This window comes from Capricornis sumatraensis, chromosome 13 (assembly GCF_032405125.1).
Source record: "Capricornis sumatraensis isolate serow.1 chromosome 13, serow.2, whole genome shotgun sequence".
Classification (NCBI taxonomy): domain Eukaryota; kingdom Metazoa; phylum Chordata; class Mammalia; order Artiodactyla; family Bovidae; genus Capricornis; species Capricornis sumatraensis.
This window is the reverse complement of record NC_091081.1, coordinates 57,988,431-58,005,502: the sequence shown is the minus strand read 5'-3', so window position 1 is coordinate 58,005,502 and position 17,072 is coordinate 57,988,431. Positions and strand designations below refer to the sequence as shown.

The window sequence follows — 17,072 nt, the reverse complement described above, 5'->3', positions numbered from 1 at the left end:
TTCTCATAACCAAACCAAATCAAACAAAAACCAGGCATAAAGAGGCAAGCCTCAGGGCACTGACTCCTGGGGTCAGGAACCAAATGCGCTGGAGGAGGTGGACCGTGGGGTGAAGGGCATCGCTGGTTACAATGGTTTCCGATGCAGCGGATATCGAGATGTTAAGCAGTTACCCTGGACGGGACTTTCTCTCACTTGCTGTCCATCAAACCCAGGATTATCCCTCTGATTACTCAGGTCCTCCCCTCCTCTGCTAAGCTAAACTTGCCCTCCTCAGCAAGCTCTGATTCTTTCCCCTGGGATCCCCACCCCCTGCTCGCCGCGACGTGCCCACGCTGCCCAGGCAAGCACTGGCACTCCCCGCGCCCCTTTTCTGTCGACCCCCTGTCCTCGGCTTCTGCCTCCTCCTCTCCTCTTCCTGGACGCCCGTCACTGCGCTCCCCACTGAATCCGACCCTGGGGACCGAGTCGGGGGCGGGGGGCGGCAGGTGGATGAACCGGAAGGGCGGGTCGCGGATGGAGTCGGCGGGACTCAGCCCGCGGACCGCCGGGCCTGAGAGGGAGAGGGAGACTCTGCGGCCCCTCCCGGCGGGCGGGCCGCGGGGCGGTCCCAGGCCGCTTGCTCGCGCCGCCGCTCCGCGTGCGCCCTCCGCGCTCCAGTCGGCGGGAGCCCAGGTGCCCGTGGGCTGGACGCGCCTGAGGATGTGCCGCTGGCCGCTGCTCCTGCTGTGGGGGCTGCTCCCCCGCGCCGCGGCGGGGGGCTCGGGCTGGCCCTTCCCGCACCGCACGCTGCTGGACTCCGAGGGCAAGTACTGGCTGAGCTGGGGCCCGCGGGGCGGCCGGCTTGCCTTCCGCCTCGAGGTGCGGACCGCCGGCTACGTGGGCTTCGGCTTCTCGTCCACCGGGGCCATGGCCGCGGCCGACATCGTCGTGGGCGGGGTGGCCCGCGGGCGGCCCTACCTCCAGGTAAGCGCGTATATACCCTCCTGCAGCCGCCCCGCCGAGCCCCCGGCCGGTCGGGATTGCGGGCAGGCAGGCGCGGTTGGGGGGCGCCCCGGGCCACCCGGCTTTCTCTCCGGCGGAGGCTGGCCGCCGTCGCCCCCGTAGCCCCGCAGCCTCAGCCCGGCTTCCGCTACCCTTTGCCATCCGCTCTTGCACCCCGGAGTCCAAGGCCCCTGGGGCTGGACTCCCCAACTCCGCCGCCCAGCCCCCGGAAAGCTGAACACGGTAAACCTAGGCAGCTTTCCGTCTCTGAACGTTTCCTGCCCCTAGCGCCCCACTTAGTACATGCCCCAAGTGCACACCTGCCACGCACCACCAGTCATCCCTGATGGTTAAGGAGAGATTTTGGGGCTTGGGGATCTACGGGACGGCTCTCGGGGTTGAAGGGACTGGAGAGTTTTGGCACTTGCTGTCTAGCTGTCTAGAATCGTGGATCTCAGAAGGCTTTTCTGTAGCTTCCCATCTCGGGCTGGGTCAGCTACCTCATGCCAGCAATGAATGAAAGGTCCCCAAGAATCCTTAGGAACTTGCTATTGGGAACTGTTTAGGAAGCTGCGAAGCCTACAAAACCTGGTCTTCAGGCAAAACCCCATATTAAGTGATAAAACGTTTCACTTACTTTCAGTTCAGTTCAGTCGCTCAGTCGTGTCCGACTCTTTGCGACCCCATCGACTGCAGTATGCCAGGCTTCCCTGACCATCACCAACTCCTGGAGCTTACTCAAACTCCTGTCCATCGAGTCGGTGATGCCACTTACTTTATTTAATAGCTAACAAAATTAAATTGACAGCTACCGTTTTGCTTTGAAAGAGCTAGAGTAGAGACATTGCCCTTTCACAGATATTTTAATGAATAGGAAAAAAATTTTTTGAAAAGAATTGAAATGATCAGAATGATTAGTTGCTTAGGTTTTTGGACATTTTTGTCTGTTTGATTTTGACCAACATTTGAACACTTTTCCACTATGATATAACATCGTAGTGAATATAGTGTTGCTTATCAAAGTTCATCCAAAAATACTGCCCTTTGCTAAAAGTGTCTTAATCCATATGAAAGCTAGTTCTTCTGGCTATGTATTAGGCTTTGATGATATTAAAATCGATGTACCTGATAGAGTCCAAAGAGCATTTCTCAGTAATTTTATTTCTGACATCTAAGTTTGATTGCCACAATGTTCTGCCATTAATTTTTAATGCTAATTCTGGCAATGAGCTGTTAACTCTGGCTAGAAGTTTTAAAAATGGCAGCAATAAAAACTTTAAAACCCTTCTGTTGTCTATTTTTTCATAAATTAGTCCTTTCCTCCCCCAAATAAGCACAACTCCAGTAAAGTTTTGAGAATTACACCGTTGAAGCCATTGATGTATAAATTTAATCCTCCTGCAGCATCTCAGATATTAAATTTGTAAACCAAGAATTTGACTCCAAACACAGGCCTCACTAGATGAGTAATTCAGCTCTCTTCTGATATGAGGTAGTACCTTATTTAAACAGTACCTTATTTAAACATCTATTGAGCTGAGCCACATATTTTTGCTTGTTTGTCTTTTTTTTTTTTTTTTTTTTTTTAAGGATGGGCAGAATCAAATGCCCCTTAACTATCCTTAAATGTTTTGTTGAAGGGAGCATGGAAAGTCTTACTTTAGTGTGATATCAGAAAACATGTGTACTTTAAAGATAACTTGATATTGTTTTTCTCAAAGAGTAGCATTTCTAGAAATCCCATTGAGTTTGATATCAAATGAAAGACTAAGAGCAGAATTCTATTTCAACATGCTATAAGGGGCACACCACAAACATAGTTTGTTAAACTACAGTATTTCCACACTGCGGGTAGCTCTTTGTAAAGATCACATAAGAACTAATTAAGTGCCCTTTAGATGGGTTTTGAAACATAGAACTTTGCTTAATTTCTAAACACATAATACTGTTCAGTAAGCCTTGGATATGGACCTTTTCCCAATATATTTAATGAGCAAGAAATAGAGCTTTTCCTTCTATTTTTATTCCTAAGGAAATGGAATTTTTGTTTTCATATATAAAGGACTGTCATTTTCTCAGTTGACTGACATCCTTTACTACTCCATTTTTGTCAGCACTGGTAAAGAATTTGCATGCCAGTGAAGGAAATGCAAGAGACTGGTTCGATCCCTGGGTCAGGAAGATCCCCTGGAGTAGGAAATGGCAAGCCACTCCAGTATTGTTCCGTAGAGAATCTCATGGACAGAAGAGCCTGGGGCTTCAGTCTGTGGGGTCTCAAAGTGTTGGACACAACTGAACACACACACAGCGCAGCACAGCTCACTCATTTTAAGACATGTACAATAAAAATTATGCATAGCAGTTAGGTAGAAAGAAAATTTATTAAAAAACCTTTTTAATAAAATGAAAGACCCCAGACACTAAAAATAAAAAGAAATGTATCAATTCCAGCTAGATCATCCAGGTTGGGAGATTCTATTTTCCAACATTTGAAATTGTATCTTCTCCCAAAACCTACTAATTTGAGATTCTTTGTACGGTGAGTGGCATCTTCAGCAACTCTACCAATGTTTAAGTTCTTAAACATTGTGTATGTGATTCCATTAGGAAACTTTGATTTTTATGTAATTTTACTTTCAGCGAGAACAAACTTTGCATGAAACAATACAACAAAAAGCATTGGTTCTGGGCCAATGGCATTAAACTGTATGATGACTGATGACAACCTAAGCTGATGTCCAAGTCACCTTCCCTTGTGGCTACCTTCTATATATATTATTTCATTCTTATTTAATTAGAAAACTTGACCTTTAGATATTTTATTTTATTATTATTTGGACATTTATTTTTTTCTGATGATATTAAGGCTCTTCTTTTCAATGGAATTTTAACTCGTGGATAACTATGTAAGACTAACTCCCAACTAGCCTGGCAGAGAATTGCTGGTGAAAAAGATGTCATAAACCCAAATCCATACAGAGGTCAGGAAGCAAATGTGAAAGAGTGACAAGACTCCAGTGGAAACGGCAGTATTGTAATGCAGAAGAGTAGAGGGGATGGAAGAAACCCCAGTTCTCACATGTGAATTACTGTTATGTGGGAATGCAAATCAAGTATTGCCAGATCTTCTGTTTGTTTGTTTTTTGAGAGAAGACAGATGTGTGTGTGTGTGTGTGTGTGTGTGTGTAAGTAAAATCTGATTAGTAAATAGCAGCCACAATTCGTTTGTATAACACACCCTGTTTTGCATATATACACACATAATTTCAGTTGAGATATATCCCATGGACAGCTTGATCTGGGACCAAGAGGGAAAAAGCTAAAGTGAATAAAGAATCAACCCAAATTATGAAAACTGGTGAAAGGCTGAGAGGCAGGTTCCAATTCTCTTCAGGCCCCATTTATTCTGTGTTAGGAAATGTTCAGTGTCGGAGGGGACTTGCCCCTCTTTTGGTTATCTATCACTGTGTAATAAACTACCCCCAAACATGGTGGTTTGTTTTTCTCCAAAACAGGGCAGGGCTTGGTGGTGACAGGTCTTTTTTGCTTCACTTGATGTCCACTCTGAGTCACTGAGTCCTCTGGAGGCTCTCTCACTGGTTTTTCTGACTGGTGACTGAGGCTGGCTGTTGGCTGGACCTCCCCAGGTACTGTGGTGGGAATGTGGCCTCTCCATGCAGCTGCCCAGCTTCCTCCCAATAGCGGCTGAGTCCCAACAGTGAACATCTCAAGAGGCCCAAGTAGAAACTGTACGGCTCTTTATCATTTAGCCTTGGAGTCCTGGACTATGTCTTTTGCTGTGGTCCCAGTCCCTCTGGATTCAAGAGAAAATGTAGATAGCACCTCAATATCCCGTGGTGAGGAGGTCACATGGGAGGGGAAGATATTAGCGTGGCCATCTTTGCGAAATCCATGCAACCACACTCATTCTCACCACCCTGTCAATCCCCCTTCAACCACCGCTTCTGAGTACCTATTACCATGTATCCACTCTTTCTACACTGCTGAGATGGGGAGGCAAGCATTTACTTATTCACCTCTTTTTTACTCCCTCATGCTTACACACACCCCACTCACAAGCAGTTAGTGAATAGTTAGTCTTCCTAGTCCACACTCTTTCCACCCTCCCTCTGCCCCCCCCCAAAAGAGTTCTAAACCTCAGCAACCCCAGAGTTTTCAGTGGTTACTGCTGCTGCTGCTGCTAAGTTGCTTTAGTCATGTCTGACTCTGTGTGACCCCATAGACGGCAGCCCACCAGGCTCCGCTGTCCCTGGGATTCTCCAGGCAAGAACACCCGAGTGGGTTGCCATTTCAGGGGTTGCCAGTCACTAATTCAGGACTGGATGCAATGAGACTACCTCCAGGGGGCAGTGCGACATTTGCTTGTAGATGGAAGTATCAGATTTTGATTCTGTTGCCTCAGAGCAGTATACTGGCTTGGACACTCTTAAAACTACACTCAGAGATGAGATATTATGGAAATTGGCCCTGCCCATTTTGTAATCTTCCAACCCTGGAGCAGATGTTTCTTTAAAGGGTGTATAACCGGCTACCATCAAAATGGGAAAGAAGAGAGAAAAGTGGTTGTAGAGTAAAGCCTGTCTCCATGTAACCTATCAGATAAGTTGTTCACTTAGGGACACAGTACTTCTGGGATGGTACTGAGGTTGGCTTCCAGACACTGTGTTTCACAGAGTTGCCAGGGGTGGGAAGCAGTCTTTCCTTTCGCCTTGGCTTTGGAAAGCCTCACTATTCTGTCTCAGTGAATTAACTCAATGCTTACGTCCCTGATGGATTCGTGTCCTCTCCTTGTACTTTGCCCCTTTCTGACACAGAGCAATTCCGCCCCCATCCAAGCCACTTAGCAACTGTTGAGTCGCCATTTGGGGGAAGTAATCAGGGTTGATGAATGCCTAGTTTGTGCGAGTTGGAGAAGAGGGCAGCATTGTCAGATGTGCCTGTTGAAATATGCACAAAAATGAATTCAGTCTTCCTTTGGGGGTGTAAATTGCTGGGGAATGGAGGCAGAAACGGATGTCATCATTTGTTACAACCTCACTGGTTGGCTGTTGCCACCACCGAAACTTTGCTGTGATGAGGAGTCTCTTCAGCAGCGGGGTGATTGCTGCCCGGCTGCTTGCTGAGGAAGTGCTGGGAAACAGTGAGCATTCTTTGTGGTTAATGATGTGCTTCTTTTAAGTGCACCGCAGCCAACGGCAACAAAGAAATGTTTGGAAAGCAAATTGAAAAGCTGTAAGGGGAAGACGAAGAGAGTGTACAACCCCGACACAGATCAGCTGGGGCTTTGTTAAGAGGTATTTATAAATCTTCAGGTTATGCCCTGCCCCCTGCTCCCTCTGCCAATTTCCAGATGACAAGGGACCTCTCCAAGCTTCATGTTTGGTGTATTAGTAGTGAGTCCATGTGCACCAGTGTAAGCGGGAACCAAGAATCACCAGGATGCTCTTCAGCTGCGTGGTCTCCCTGACGGAGCAAATGATTTCAAGAAGCCAGCCCGAGGAGAAGGACTAAAAGCCAGGAGAACAATGCACCTGAATTGACCGGCAAAGTTCAAGGCTTCAGGCGACCGACGGCCTATTTCTGGATTCTTGGAAAGAAAGCCAAGAGTCCATCCACTTCAAAGAAAGTGAATGGTGGTTTATTGATTCATCATTTGTAATAGAGCACTGTTAAAATAGAGTTGCTGGCCAAAAGAATGAATTCATTATATATCATCTTGTTTCTGGAAATGTTTGATCTGTATGTAAAACAAACAAACAACTCTGCCTAAGGATGCCTCGTAATGTGGCTTATTGTAACTTTTAAAAGATAATTAGTACAGAACTTTTAAACAGAGAATTATTTCTCTAGAAAACCTCTTCTCCACTTCTGTCTTTTTTTAGCTTGTTAAATTCTGGAGTAGACCAAAAATAAAGAAAAGCTTCTCCTAAGGATAGCATATAGTATGCACATAAGCGGGAAATTCTGCAAAAATATGAAAGCTTCAAATGTGTTAATTTTTGTTAACAGTAAAAATGGGATTATATATGAGTGCTATGGAAATAATGTATAGTTCAAATTTAATTTACTATTGAGGTCTTTTGTATTCAACTAATGTAGCCAAATATTATGATAAATCTTTAAACAGTGTTTGGTTTTACAAGTTGAATATTGATATTTTGGGCACTTGTTGCTCTTCAGAGCTCAGAGTTCAGTTGATCTGCCTTAAATTTCCTAACTCTCCGGCCTGAATTTTACAGTTAAGAAACTGGGCCTTAGGTACCTATTAAGTGACCTGTTGGAAGCCGCATAGGTCAGTGGTCTGGATTCATTTCCTCTTGGTCCTGGTTTGGTATTCTTTCTTCTGCAAGCAGCTGGTAGTTTATATAAAAACATTCTAATTTTCTTCCTCAATAGTGAAAGAACGTGTTAGTAAAAAGCAGTTTTAAAAAGATTGGTAAAATAAAATCATAATATTTCTCTTACATTTTTGTTGTACAAATGCCATAGATATATATTTCTGTAATGTGATTTTTCATTCATGGAGTTCTTAATATATGCCATACATTATCGTCCTTCAAGTGTGTTATCTCATGTAATTCTCACAATAGCCCTATGAGGTCAATATCTTATTTCTCCCATTTTGTAGACGTATAAATTTGAGGCTCCAGGCCATACAGCATGGGGATCATTTGTGAGTTTCACATGACTGTTTTAGTAAAGTACTCACTGATAATGTTGGAATGTTCATTCATTCATTCAACCAATATTGATTAAAGGTTTATTGAACAGTTCTAGATCTTGGGGACATAGCATTGATTGAGAGGAAATCAGTGGTCTCATGGAGCTCCCATTTTGATGGGGGTAAACAAATAAGCAGGAAAAATATCAAAAAGTGATAAGTGTGTGCAGAGGTTTAAAATAGGGTGATGTGATAAGGGGCAGTGCTGTGGCTATTTCAGATTGGGAGGCTTACAATTAAAACACGAAGGAAAACAAGTGTCCGAAGTTTTAAATGTTGTCTTTCAAGATTTACCATAGCATTTACCATTCAAAGTATTATATACTATGAGGAAGATTATCTGGCATGGGCTTCAAAGGACTCGGTAGACATTGACTATAGGAGTCTGCCTGCATGGAAGAAATATAATTAAAGTGTCTGAACCACCTAAGCTCTCTTTTCTGTTTCTGTAGCCTTGTTACACACGTTTAGTAAGCTCAACTAGAGTCTTTCAGGCTTTGATCTAGAGATTTGGTGATTTTATAGGAGTTTCTTTCTTAATACTAGGTGTGAATGTTTTTCTCTTATACTCTGTGTTCCTTCTCATCTTCAATAACATGAGAGAGCTAAAGGACTTTGAGAAGCTAGATCAACAAAACTACATGAGTCTGGGGAAGATTTCCATCTTTCAGGCAATTTGTAAACTAAAATTTGAGAACCTCAGTTTCTTAGATACAACTAAATTGCTACTATTTTTTTTTCTCCCCTAAAAGCTTCATGCCCAGAAGCCCATTCATATAGGAAAACTCATGGTAGATGAAACCATGTAGAAACAAGGCCTCCTGGTATTTTGGACCTCCAGATCCCTTCAGACAGGGCCAAGATGGCAATGACAGATTGCACTCCATTGGTGAGCAGGCAGTGCTAATAGAGGACTGAGAACTGGGAAGATACTTCCCACGTCAGAAATTCCCAAATTTGCACATTGGAATCACCTGCACATTTTTAAAAAATTTTAGCATCCAGGCATCTTTCCTCCCTCCTTTACGCCATTAAATCACAGCCTCTAGCAGCTTACACAGAGCTTAATGTATTTTAAAGTTTTTAAATTGATTCTGTTCAGTCACGTTCAGGAACTACTGACCTTGTGTGGTCAGGCTCTTTGATCAGAATCAGGTAACTCCCGTGTCCGCCTACAGAAGCTTGGAAGATTCCAGACTCTGGGCATGGAGATGCATAGTAGGGTTCCCAACAAAGCAATTCAGAGTGACTGATGTTTGAAGCAAGGGTTAGCATGTACTTGGATAGAGATTATTTTGTAAAGTAGAAAAGTCAAGTGGGTTTTTCTAGAATTGAAACACTTCTGAGATGTTTAACAAAAGTGTTGATAATTTAAAGCATTTTCTCAAAGTTACATGCTGAAATGAGAACAGCAATGGAAGAACTGTGGGTGGCGGTGTATTTTGAAATACTCTGAGCCAGAAATCTCCCTCCTCCTCGTACCTCCCTTCCATTCCTATACACCTTTTGTCAGTTGGTACTAGCTGCTATATTTCTAAGCAACAGAAATATCTGCCCACACAAAGCCTAAAATTGGTAAGTTATATGTGGTCACAGGGCATCAAATGAATATTAATAAATGAAAGTCTTAGGTTAGTCTCAGCCTGCATGTAAGCCAAGAGATGTGTTCTGCTCTCAAATCTTTTATTAGAATCAACAGTAACAAAATGACTCCCTTTGTATTTGGAAAAATTCTGAAGTGTATTTCTAGTTAGTGTTAAGTGTAAATGGATACTCTTTCCCTTCCCACTTTCATTTTCCAAGATTACTAATAAGCAGTGAAATGCCTTAAAGCTATAGTTGCAGCAGGGAGAAGGAGGAAAAGGAGTTTGCATAGTAGATAATTAGTGTTTCATTAGGGCGTGGATGGAACATCTACAAGCTGATGAGTGTCTCATTTCCTGAGGGAACAGGAAAGAGTCCCTTTGCCTGATGGGTCCTCAAGGAATACCTGCTGAATAACTGCTGAGCAGTTAAGAGCAGGAAGTCCTGCTATGAGTCCCAACACTGCTTACTGCTTATTCCTTGTGTGGCCCTAGGCCAACTCTTTAACCTAGCTCAAGTGACAGTTCCCTTTATGAAGAAGGAAATTATATCTACCCATGGCATTTTTGAGAGGACCCAATGAACTAGTCATTTAAAGCTCTTAGTAGAGTATGTGGTACATTGAAAGTACTCAGTCAATACAAGGTATTGTTAGAATGAGTCAATCACTTAGTGAAATATCAGAATTGTCAGATGATTGCATGTATGTTCAGTCACTCAGTCGTGTCTGATTCGTTGCAACGCCATGGACTGTAGCCCGCCGGACTCCTTTGTCCGTGGGATTTCTCAGGCAAGAATACTGGAGTGGGTTGCCATTTCCTGCTCCAGGGGATCTTCCCAACCCAGGGATCGAACCTATGTCTTCTGCATTGATACTGCTACTGCTGCTAAGTCACTTCAGTCGTGTCCGACTCTGTGCGACCCCATAGACAGCAGCCCACCAGGCTCCCCCATCCCTGGGATTCTCCAGGCAAGAACACTGGAGTAGGTTGCCATTTCCTTCTCCAATGCATGAAAGTGAAAAGTGAAAGGGAAGTCGCTCAGTCTTATCTGACTCTTAGCGACCCCATGGACTGCAGCCTACCAGGCTCCTTTGTTCACAGGATTTTCCAGGCATGAGTACTGGAGGGGGGTGCCATTGCCTTCTCTGCCTGCATTGATATGTGAATTCTTTACCTCTGTGCCACCTGGGAAGCCTTTATCAGATGATTACATGGAGACAAATGTCCCAGATTTTCAACTTGGAGAAAAAATATTTACTAAGGGAAGAGTTCGGGGAGGTTGAGAGTCATTTGTGAAAACTCAAGGACAAACTTTAAGCAACAGATTTGTGAATGCTTTGCCTGAAGCAATTGGTTTGTGACTAGAGGTCAACATGCTTTCAATAAACACAAATTATACTGACAAGACTGCATTTTCTTTGGCATTTGATTTGCTGGACTTGTAGTTTGGCTAATAAATGAATGTTGTGTCTAAATGATACTAAGGTAATTGACAGGTTTCATATGATGTCACTGTAGAAGATGGACTAATAAAGTTAGTTATTTTAAATATTTAAACATCCATACCCAAATCATGTTGATAACAGACTGCCTATATTAGGCTACAGAATAAGGACTCGAAAGATAGTGATATATTAAAATAAAGAAAGAAAACTAAAAATTAAAAATTCAGTGAGAATACAAATAAACACTCTATTTAATGTTTAATTCTGTATGTACAAAGTGTGTAAAATTGGTCTTAATTGGAATTCATATTAGGTCTAAGTAGTCATTCATCCTAAGCTCAAAAGATATGCCTGTTGAATACATGAATACAATGCAGTGCTGCTGCTGCTAAGTCACTTCAGCCATGTCCAACTCTGTGTGATCCCATAGATGGCAGCCCACCAGGCTCCCCTGTCCCTGGTATTCTCCAGGCAAGAACACTGGAGTGGGCTGTCATTTCCTTCTCCAATGCATGAAAAGTGAAAGTGAAGCTGCTCAGTCGTGCCGACTCTTAGTGACCCCATGGACTGCAGCTTACTGGGCTCCTCTGTCTATGGGTCTTTCCAGGCAATAGTACTGGAGTGGGGTGCCATTACCTTCTCCGCATGAATGCAATATTAGCCTTTAAATACTACATTGACATCAAGGGAAGTAATATTGACATTGTACTCTATTCTAGGCTAATCATTCCAGAAGATAGCTTCTAGAATAACTTTTTAAAAGATGTATGAGTGACCTCGATTGTTCTAAAGGAGAATTACAAAGATAATTGAAATCTCTGGAAATTGGGCTATCGAGGCAATAGGAAGCATCTGGCAATATTTGGAGAAAGAACAGCTGGAAAAGACATAGTCTTTGTCTTGAAATAGTGGACAGCCTTCCTCAAGAAAGATGGATTAGATGTTACCTATTAGGTGCCAGAGGAAGAAAAAAGACCCAATTAGTATACTTTAAAGATAGAAGCTTTCAGGTTAGTATAAGAAATACATTTCTACCATCAGAGTTATTAAAATGAGTTGCAGTATTTCCCTGGCTGTGCAATGGTTAAAACTCCACACTTCCAATGCAGGGAGCATGGGTTCAATTCCTGGTAGGGGAACTAAGATCCCTCATGGAGCGGCATGATGTGGCCAAAAAATAAACTAAAATAAAATTGAATGAGTTGTCTTGTGAGGTTGTTAACTGCATGAGCTTGGTCATTGGAGATATTGAACATTGTGATCCGCTCCTAAAAACATTTTTTAAAGAAACCTTCCTTTGGTGGAACTATGATTAAGTATCATATCTTTTTGCCTTTTCATACTGTTCATGGGGTTGATGAAGAATTGATACTTTTGAACTGTGTGCTAGAGAAGACTCTTGAGATTCCCTTGGACAACAAGAAGATCAAACCAGTCAATCCTAAAGGAAATCAACCCTGAATATTCATTGGAAGGACTGATGCTGAAGCTGAAACTCTAATACTTTGGCCACTTGATGCATTGGGAAAGACCCTGATGCTGGGAAAAATTGAAGGCAAAAGAAGAGGGCAGTAGAGGATGAGATGGTTAGATAGCATCACCAACTCAGTGGACATGAATTTGAGCAAACTCAGGGAGATGGTGAAGGACAGGGAAGCCTGGCATGCTGCAGTCCATGGGGTCCCAGAGTCGGACATGACTTAGCGACTGAACAACAACACAACATGGATTAGGTATACTTCAGGCTGTTTTCCAACTTGAGTGTGATGCTGGAAATAACTTTACTCCACAATCATACTTGTAGATTATTTAAGAAATTACTAGAAGAGAAAACATTATCAACTATGAAACTAAGTGTGTTTTTTTGCCACTTAATTTTTTTAATTGAAGGGTAATTATTTACAGAATTTTGTGGTTTTCTGTCACACATTAACAAGAATCAGCCATAGGTACACCCATGTCCCCTCCCTCCTGAACCTCCCTCCCACCCCCCTCCCCATCCCATCCTTCTAGATTGTCACAGAGTCCTTGTTTGAATTCCCTGAGTCATACAGCAAATTCCCATTGGCTATCTATTTTACATATGGTAATGTAAATTTGCATGTTACTCTCCCTACACATCTCACCCACTCCTCTCCCACTCCGTGTCCATAGGTCTGTTCTCTATGTCTGTTTCTTCATTGCTGCCCTGAAAGTAAATTCATCAGTACCATCTTTCTAGATTCCATATATATGCATCAGTATATGATATATACATTTCTCTTTCTGACCTCCTTCACTTTGTTTAATAGACTCTAGGTTCGTCCACTTCATTAGAACTGACTCAAATGTGTTCATTTTCATGGCTGAGTAGTATTCCATTATATATGTACCATAGCTTCTTTATCCATTCATCTGTTGATGGATATCTAGGTTGTTTCCATCTTCTAACTATTGTAAATAGTGCTGCAACAAACATTGGGGTACATGTGTCTTTTTCAGTTTTGGTCTCCTCAAGGTATATGCCTAGGAGTGGGATTGCTGGGTCATATGGTGGTTTTATTCCTTGTTTTTTTAAGGAATCTCCATACCTTCTTGCATAGTGGCTGTATCAATTTACATTCCTACCAGCAATGCAAGAGGTTTCCCTTTTCTCCACACCCTCTCCAGCATTTATTGTTTGTAGACTTTTTAATGATGGCCATTCTGACTGGTGTGAGGTGGTATCCCACTGTAGTTTTGATTTGCATTTCTCTAATAATGAGCAATGTTGAGCATCTTTTCATGTGTGAAAATATGGAACGCTTCATGAATTTGCATGTCATCCTTGTGCAGGGGCCGTGCTAATCTTCTCTGTATCATTCCAGTTTTAGTATATGTGCTGCTGAAGTGAGCACATCTATGTTGTTTTTTAATCTGCCTCAAGAAGTTCTGTTTCTGTGGATAAGTGTGCAGCGAATCTTTACAATTATTGTGAGAGTATTTAATTTCTTTCCCTACTATATATTTCAGTATATTTGAATTATATTAGTGAATATATTTTAATCCTCTATAGTGAATATATATTTGTTCTGAAACCTAAAAAAAGAAAAATAAGAAAGAGAATGTTTTATGACTTGTAAATACTCAAAAGAATTTGGAGGGCTTTAGGAGCCTTTGTATTCAAGGCTAACTATAGAGTCAGTAAATTTCAAACTTGACTGATGCATTATTTTGATCTAAGAACAGTCTATATACACTCTGCCTCTAGACTTTCTCACCTGGGTGTCTAGATAGCATCTCAAACCTGCTTCTTCCCTGGCCTTTCCCATCTCAGTAAATGACACCTCCTGGTAGCTTCTGTCAAAAATTAGGGGTCATCCTTTTTTCTTCTCCTTTCTTCATCCCACGTTTAAAACCTGTCTTCATCTCTGTTGGTGCTTCCTCCAAACTAAATCTAAAACCTGCCTACCTCCTCCCTTCAATTTTATCACCATCACTCGAGCTTGAACCCGTGGGACCACTGCTTGATTCCTGTCTTCTGACCACGGCTCTTCTTTCTTCTCTTCATTTTTACACGGCAACCTCAGTAACACACACACATTCTCTCTCTCACACACATATGCACACACAGGCACATATATACATATTTTCACATCAATCAAAATATGGCACTTGCTGCTAAAGGCTCAAATGACTGTATAAGCGTAGTATTAAATTTGAGTATTTAAATTGATTTGTAAAGCATCGTAACCTTTGGGGCATCAGCTGATCCCTGCTGACCTCATTTTTCTGTTTTGGGCACTAGAGTTCAGTCATACTGGCGTTTATTTGCTTCACCAAACTGGATAAACCTTGCCCTGCCTCTTCCCCTGCTAGGTCCTTTCCAACAGCTGCTGTCTCTTCCCAGACCTACTTCCTCCACACTTGTCATTGGCTGGCTCCTAAATGTAGTTTATTTCTCAAAATAAGTCTCATTGTCGACTTTTCTGATGCCTCAACTCCAGGCTTTCCAGTCCACCTCTAGAATCTCTGTTTTACTTTCCTATAAGCACTTATTGTCAAAATATTTTTGGTTATATTATTATTTAAGCTCAAAAATTGTTTATTCTGCAACGATACTATCAGTTTGATGATGACAGGCACTTTGTCTTGTAGTCTATACTGTACAGGCACGTGCTTTCAGCCCTACTGCAGGGACTGAGGAGTAGCAACCATGCCATAAAATACGTGTTGGAAAAAAGGAGAAGGAGGAAGGAAGGGAGGGAGGAGGAGGAAAGACAGGAAAGAAGGAGCCTTCTTTTCAAAATTTATTTCTTGCATCAGCTAGTCATTGGGGAAGGAAATGGCAACCCACTCCAGTATTCTTGTCTAGAAAATCCCATGGACAGAGGAGCCTGGTCAGCTACAGTCCAGGGGGCTGCAAAGAGTCTGACACAACTGTACAAGTTGACAAATTGGTCATAGAGAGTTAAGAGAAGCCATCTAAAAAATTTTTTTAAGTTAATATGATGAAATAGGTTGAAAGTAAAAATATGTCAATGGTAAAATCTGAAATTCTTTTTTTCGTTGAAGTCTATTCTTAGAGATCAAGTCAAAGTTTTAATTTTACACTTTATCTGATAATTCTATAATGATAGCAAAGTATTAAATTTCTCTCCATGAAAACCAAAATGAGATGATTGGCTGTGGGAGAAAAATCAGGATGTGTATTTGCAGAAGGTAGCACTTAAAGAACAACCAAATTGCTCAGGTGGCCCCTCCCTGGAAAGCAAGCTTACAGGGCTCCTGTTTTGATGTTCTGGCAGTTACTTAACAGATCACTTCTTACAAATAGAGAATCTCAGTTTTATCTGAAGTGGTTCCTAGAAGGCAGTCCCCCTCTGTTTTGACATTCCTCTCAAATTTCCAAGATTAGCAAAGAAATAACTTATTAAAATCAGCTTATACTGAAATCTGAAGATTATATTTATATAGTTTGTTTATAAGGTTTTATGGTTTTTTAGGATCAAAGATTCCCTTGAACACAAAATATCTATTATACTATCAGTATTATTAAAGCACCATAGCAGTTATTATAGAAATGGATATTACAAACAGAAATATTTGAAGTAACAAGGCTTTTGTGATTTAGAAAAAGAAGAAAAACTACAAGCACCTGTTAAAGAAAATGATGACAGATGGTCACATTTTTCTCAAGGTTCCCCATGCAGCTGTGCTTACATTCAGTTCCCCAGGCCAAACTGGGGTTTATTCATATCTTTTATTACACCCGTAAGAATTTTCACTTCATCCTGTTTAACATAGCCACAGTCAAAGCTCTTTGCTGTTAAAGAGATTTTATTCAAGAGAGAAAGACTGACAATGAGTGAGGACCAATTTCACATCTGCGTAATCATGTTTTTTAATAAGAGTTTGTAGCCATCCTGTGGATTGTCAAGGCTAGCGTTTTGGGTATGTTATCTTAGTTTGAAGGTGGCAGTCATTACTCTGGCTGTCATGCAAAATGATAATGCCAACTTCTGCTGATGTTGGCTTAACTTTACTATTGCCACATAGCATTTTGAAATCTCAGTAATATGCTTCATTTATTTCAGAGCATAACCTGTGCATAAGGAAAAATATCCCATGAGAATATGTTTCAGGAGTAATATTTTATGATACAATTGCAGATTTATTTTATTGCCAAAGTCTAATTATCAAGGCAGATTTTCAAGAGTAAAGCTAATATTTTATGTTTAAAAAGTATAAACAAGGTTAATATATGATTCATATAATAATCTTTGATAAAAACAAAAAATAAAGCCTCAATGATAATTCATATTGAAATATCTTTATGCAGATATTTGAGTTCAAATATGATTGAAATCCACATAAAATTATTTATCTAGGAAAATATTACTTTCACATTTCACTTTACAGTACATTAGAAATGAATAAGTAGAAAGAAGAATGACTTTTGCATAACAGCTTTTTTATATTACATAATTAAAACATCTACATATTTTTATTCTTAAACGCTTACAAAATCTGTATAGAATCATGATTCTCTGAATCGTCCTCAACCCTCCTACCCTCATAAAGTCAATTTTTAGTGATTAACCAGAGCCTACTTTTATTTATCAGTATTTTATATTTATAACTTATAAATATATTTAATACATATATCATGCAATGACTTTTACAATGGCTGTGGTTTTTATAATCAGACCATGATAATCAGAGTGCACTGTGATCATTATTCCTGCTTTTACCTTAAAAGTCCTGGAATATCAAGCACTATAGCAAGGTGGCTAAGGAATGGCCTTCACCATGGATGTACAGTGAAGCTACATCTGGCCCCATTTGCTAAATGGG

The 17,072-nt window shown here is 41.4% G+C and overlaps 1 protein-coding gene and 1 non-coding gene across 2 annotated transcripts in view; one reads left to right on the top strand and one right to left on the bottom strand.

Moving 5' to 3' along the window:
* Nucleotides 1–702: 702 nt before the first annotated feature.
* The window catches only part of MOXD1 (monooxygenase DBH like 1), a 97,518-nt gene continuing 81,148 nt past the window's right edge, over nt 703–17,072 (top strand). Inside the window, exon 1 of the mRNA XM_068985205.1 lies at nt 703–966. Coding sequence (XP_068841306.1) covers nt 703–966 — 264 coding nt within the window. The remainder of the gene's footprint in view (nt 967–17,072) is intronic.
* On the bottom strand, nt 13,527–13,633 carry LOC138090008 (U6 spliceosomal RNA). Its single transcript, XR_011145836.1, has one exon. It is a non-coding gene; the product is annotated as a U6 spliceosomal RNA (small nuclear RNA).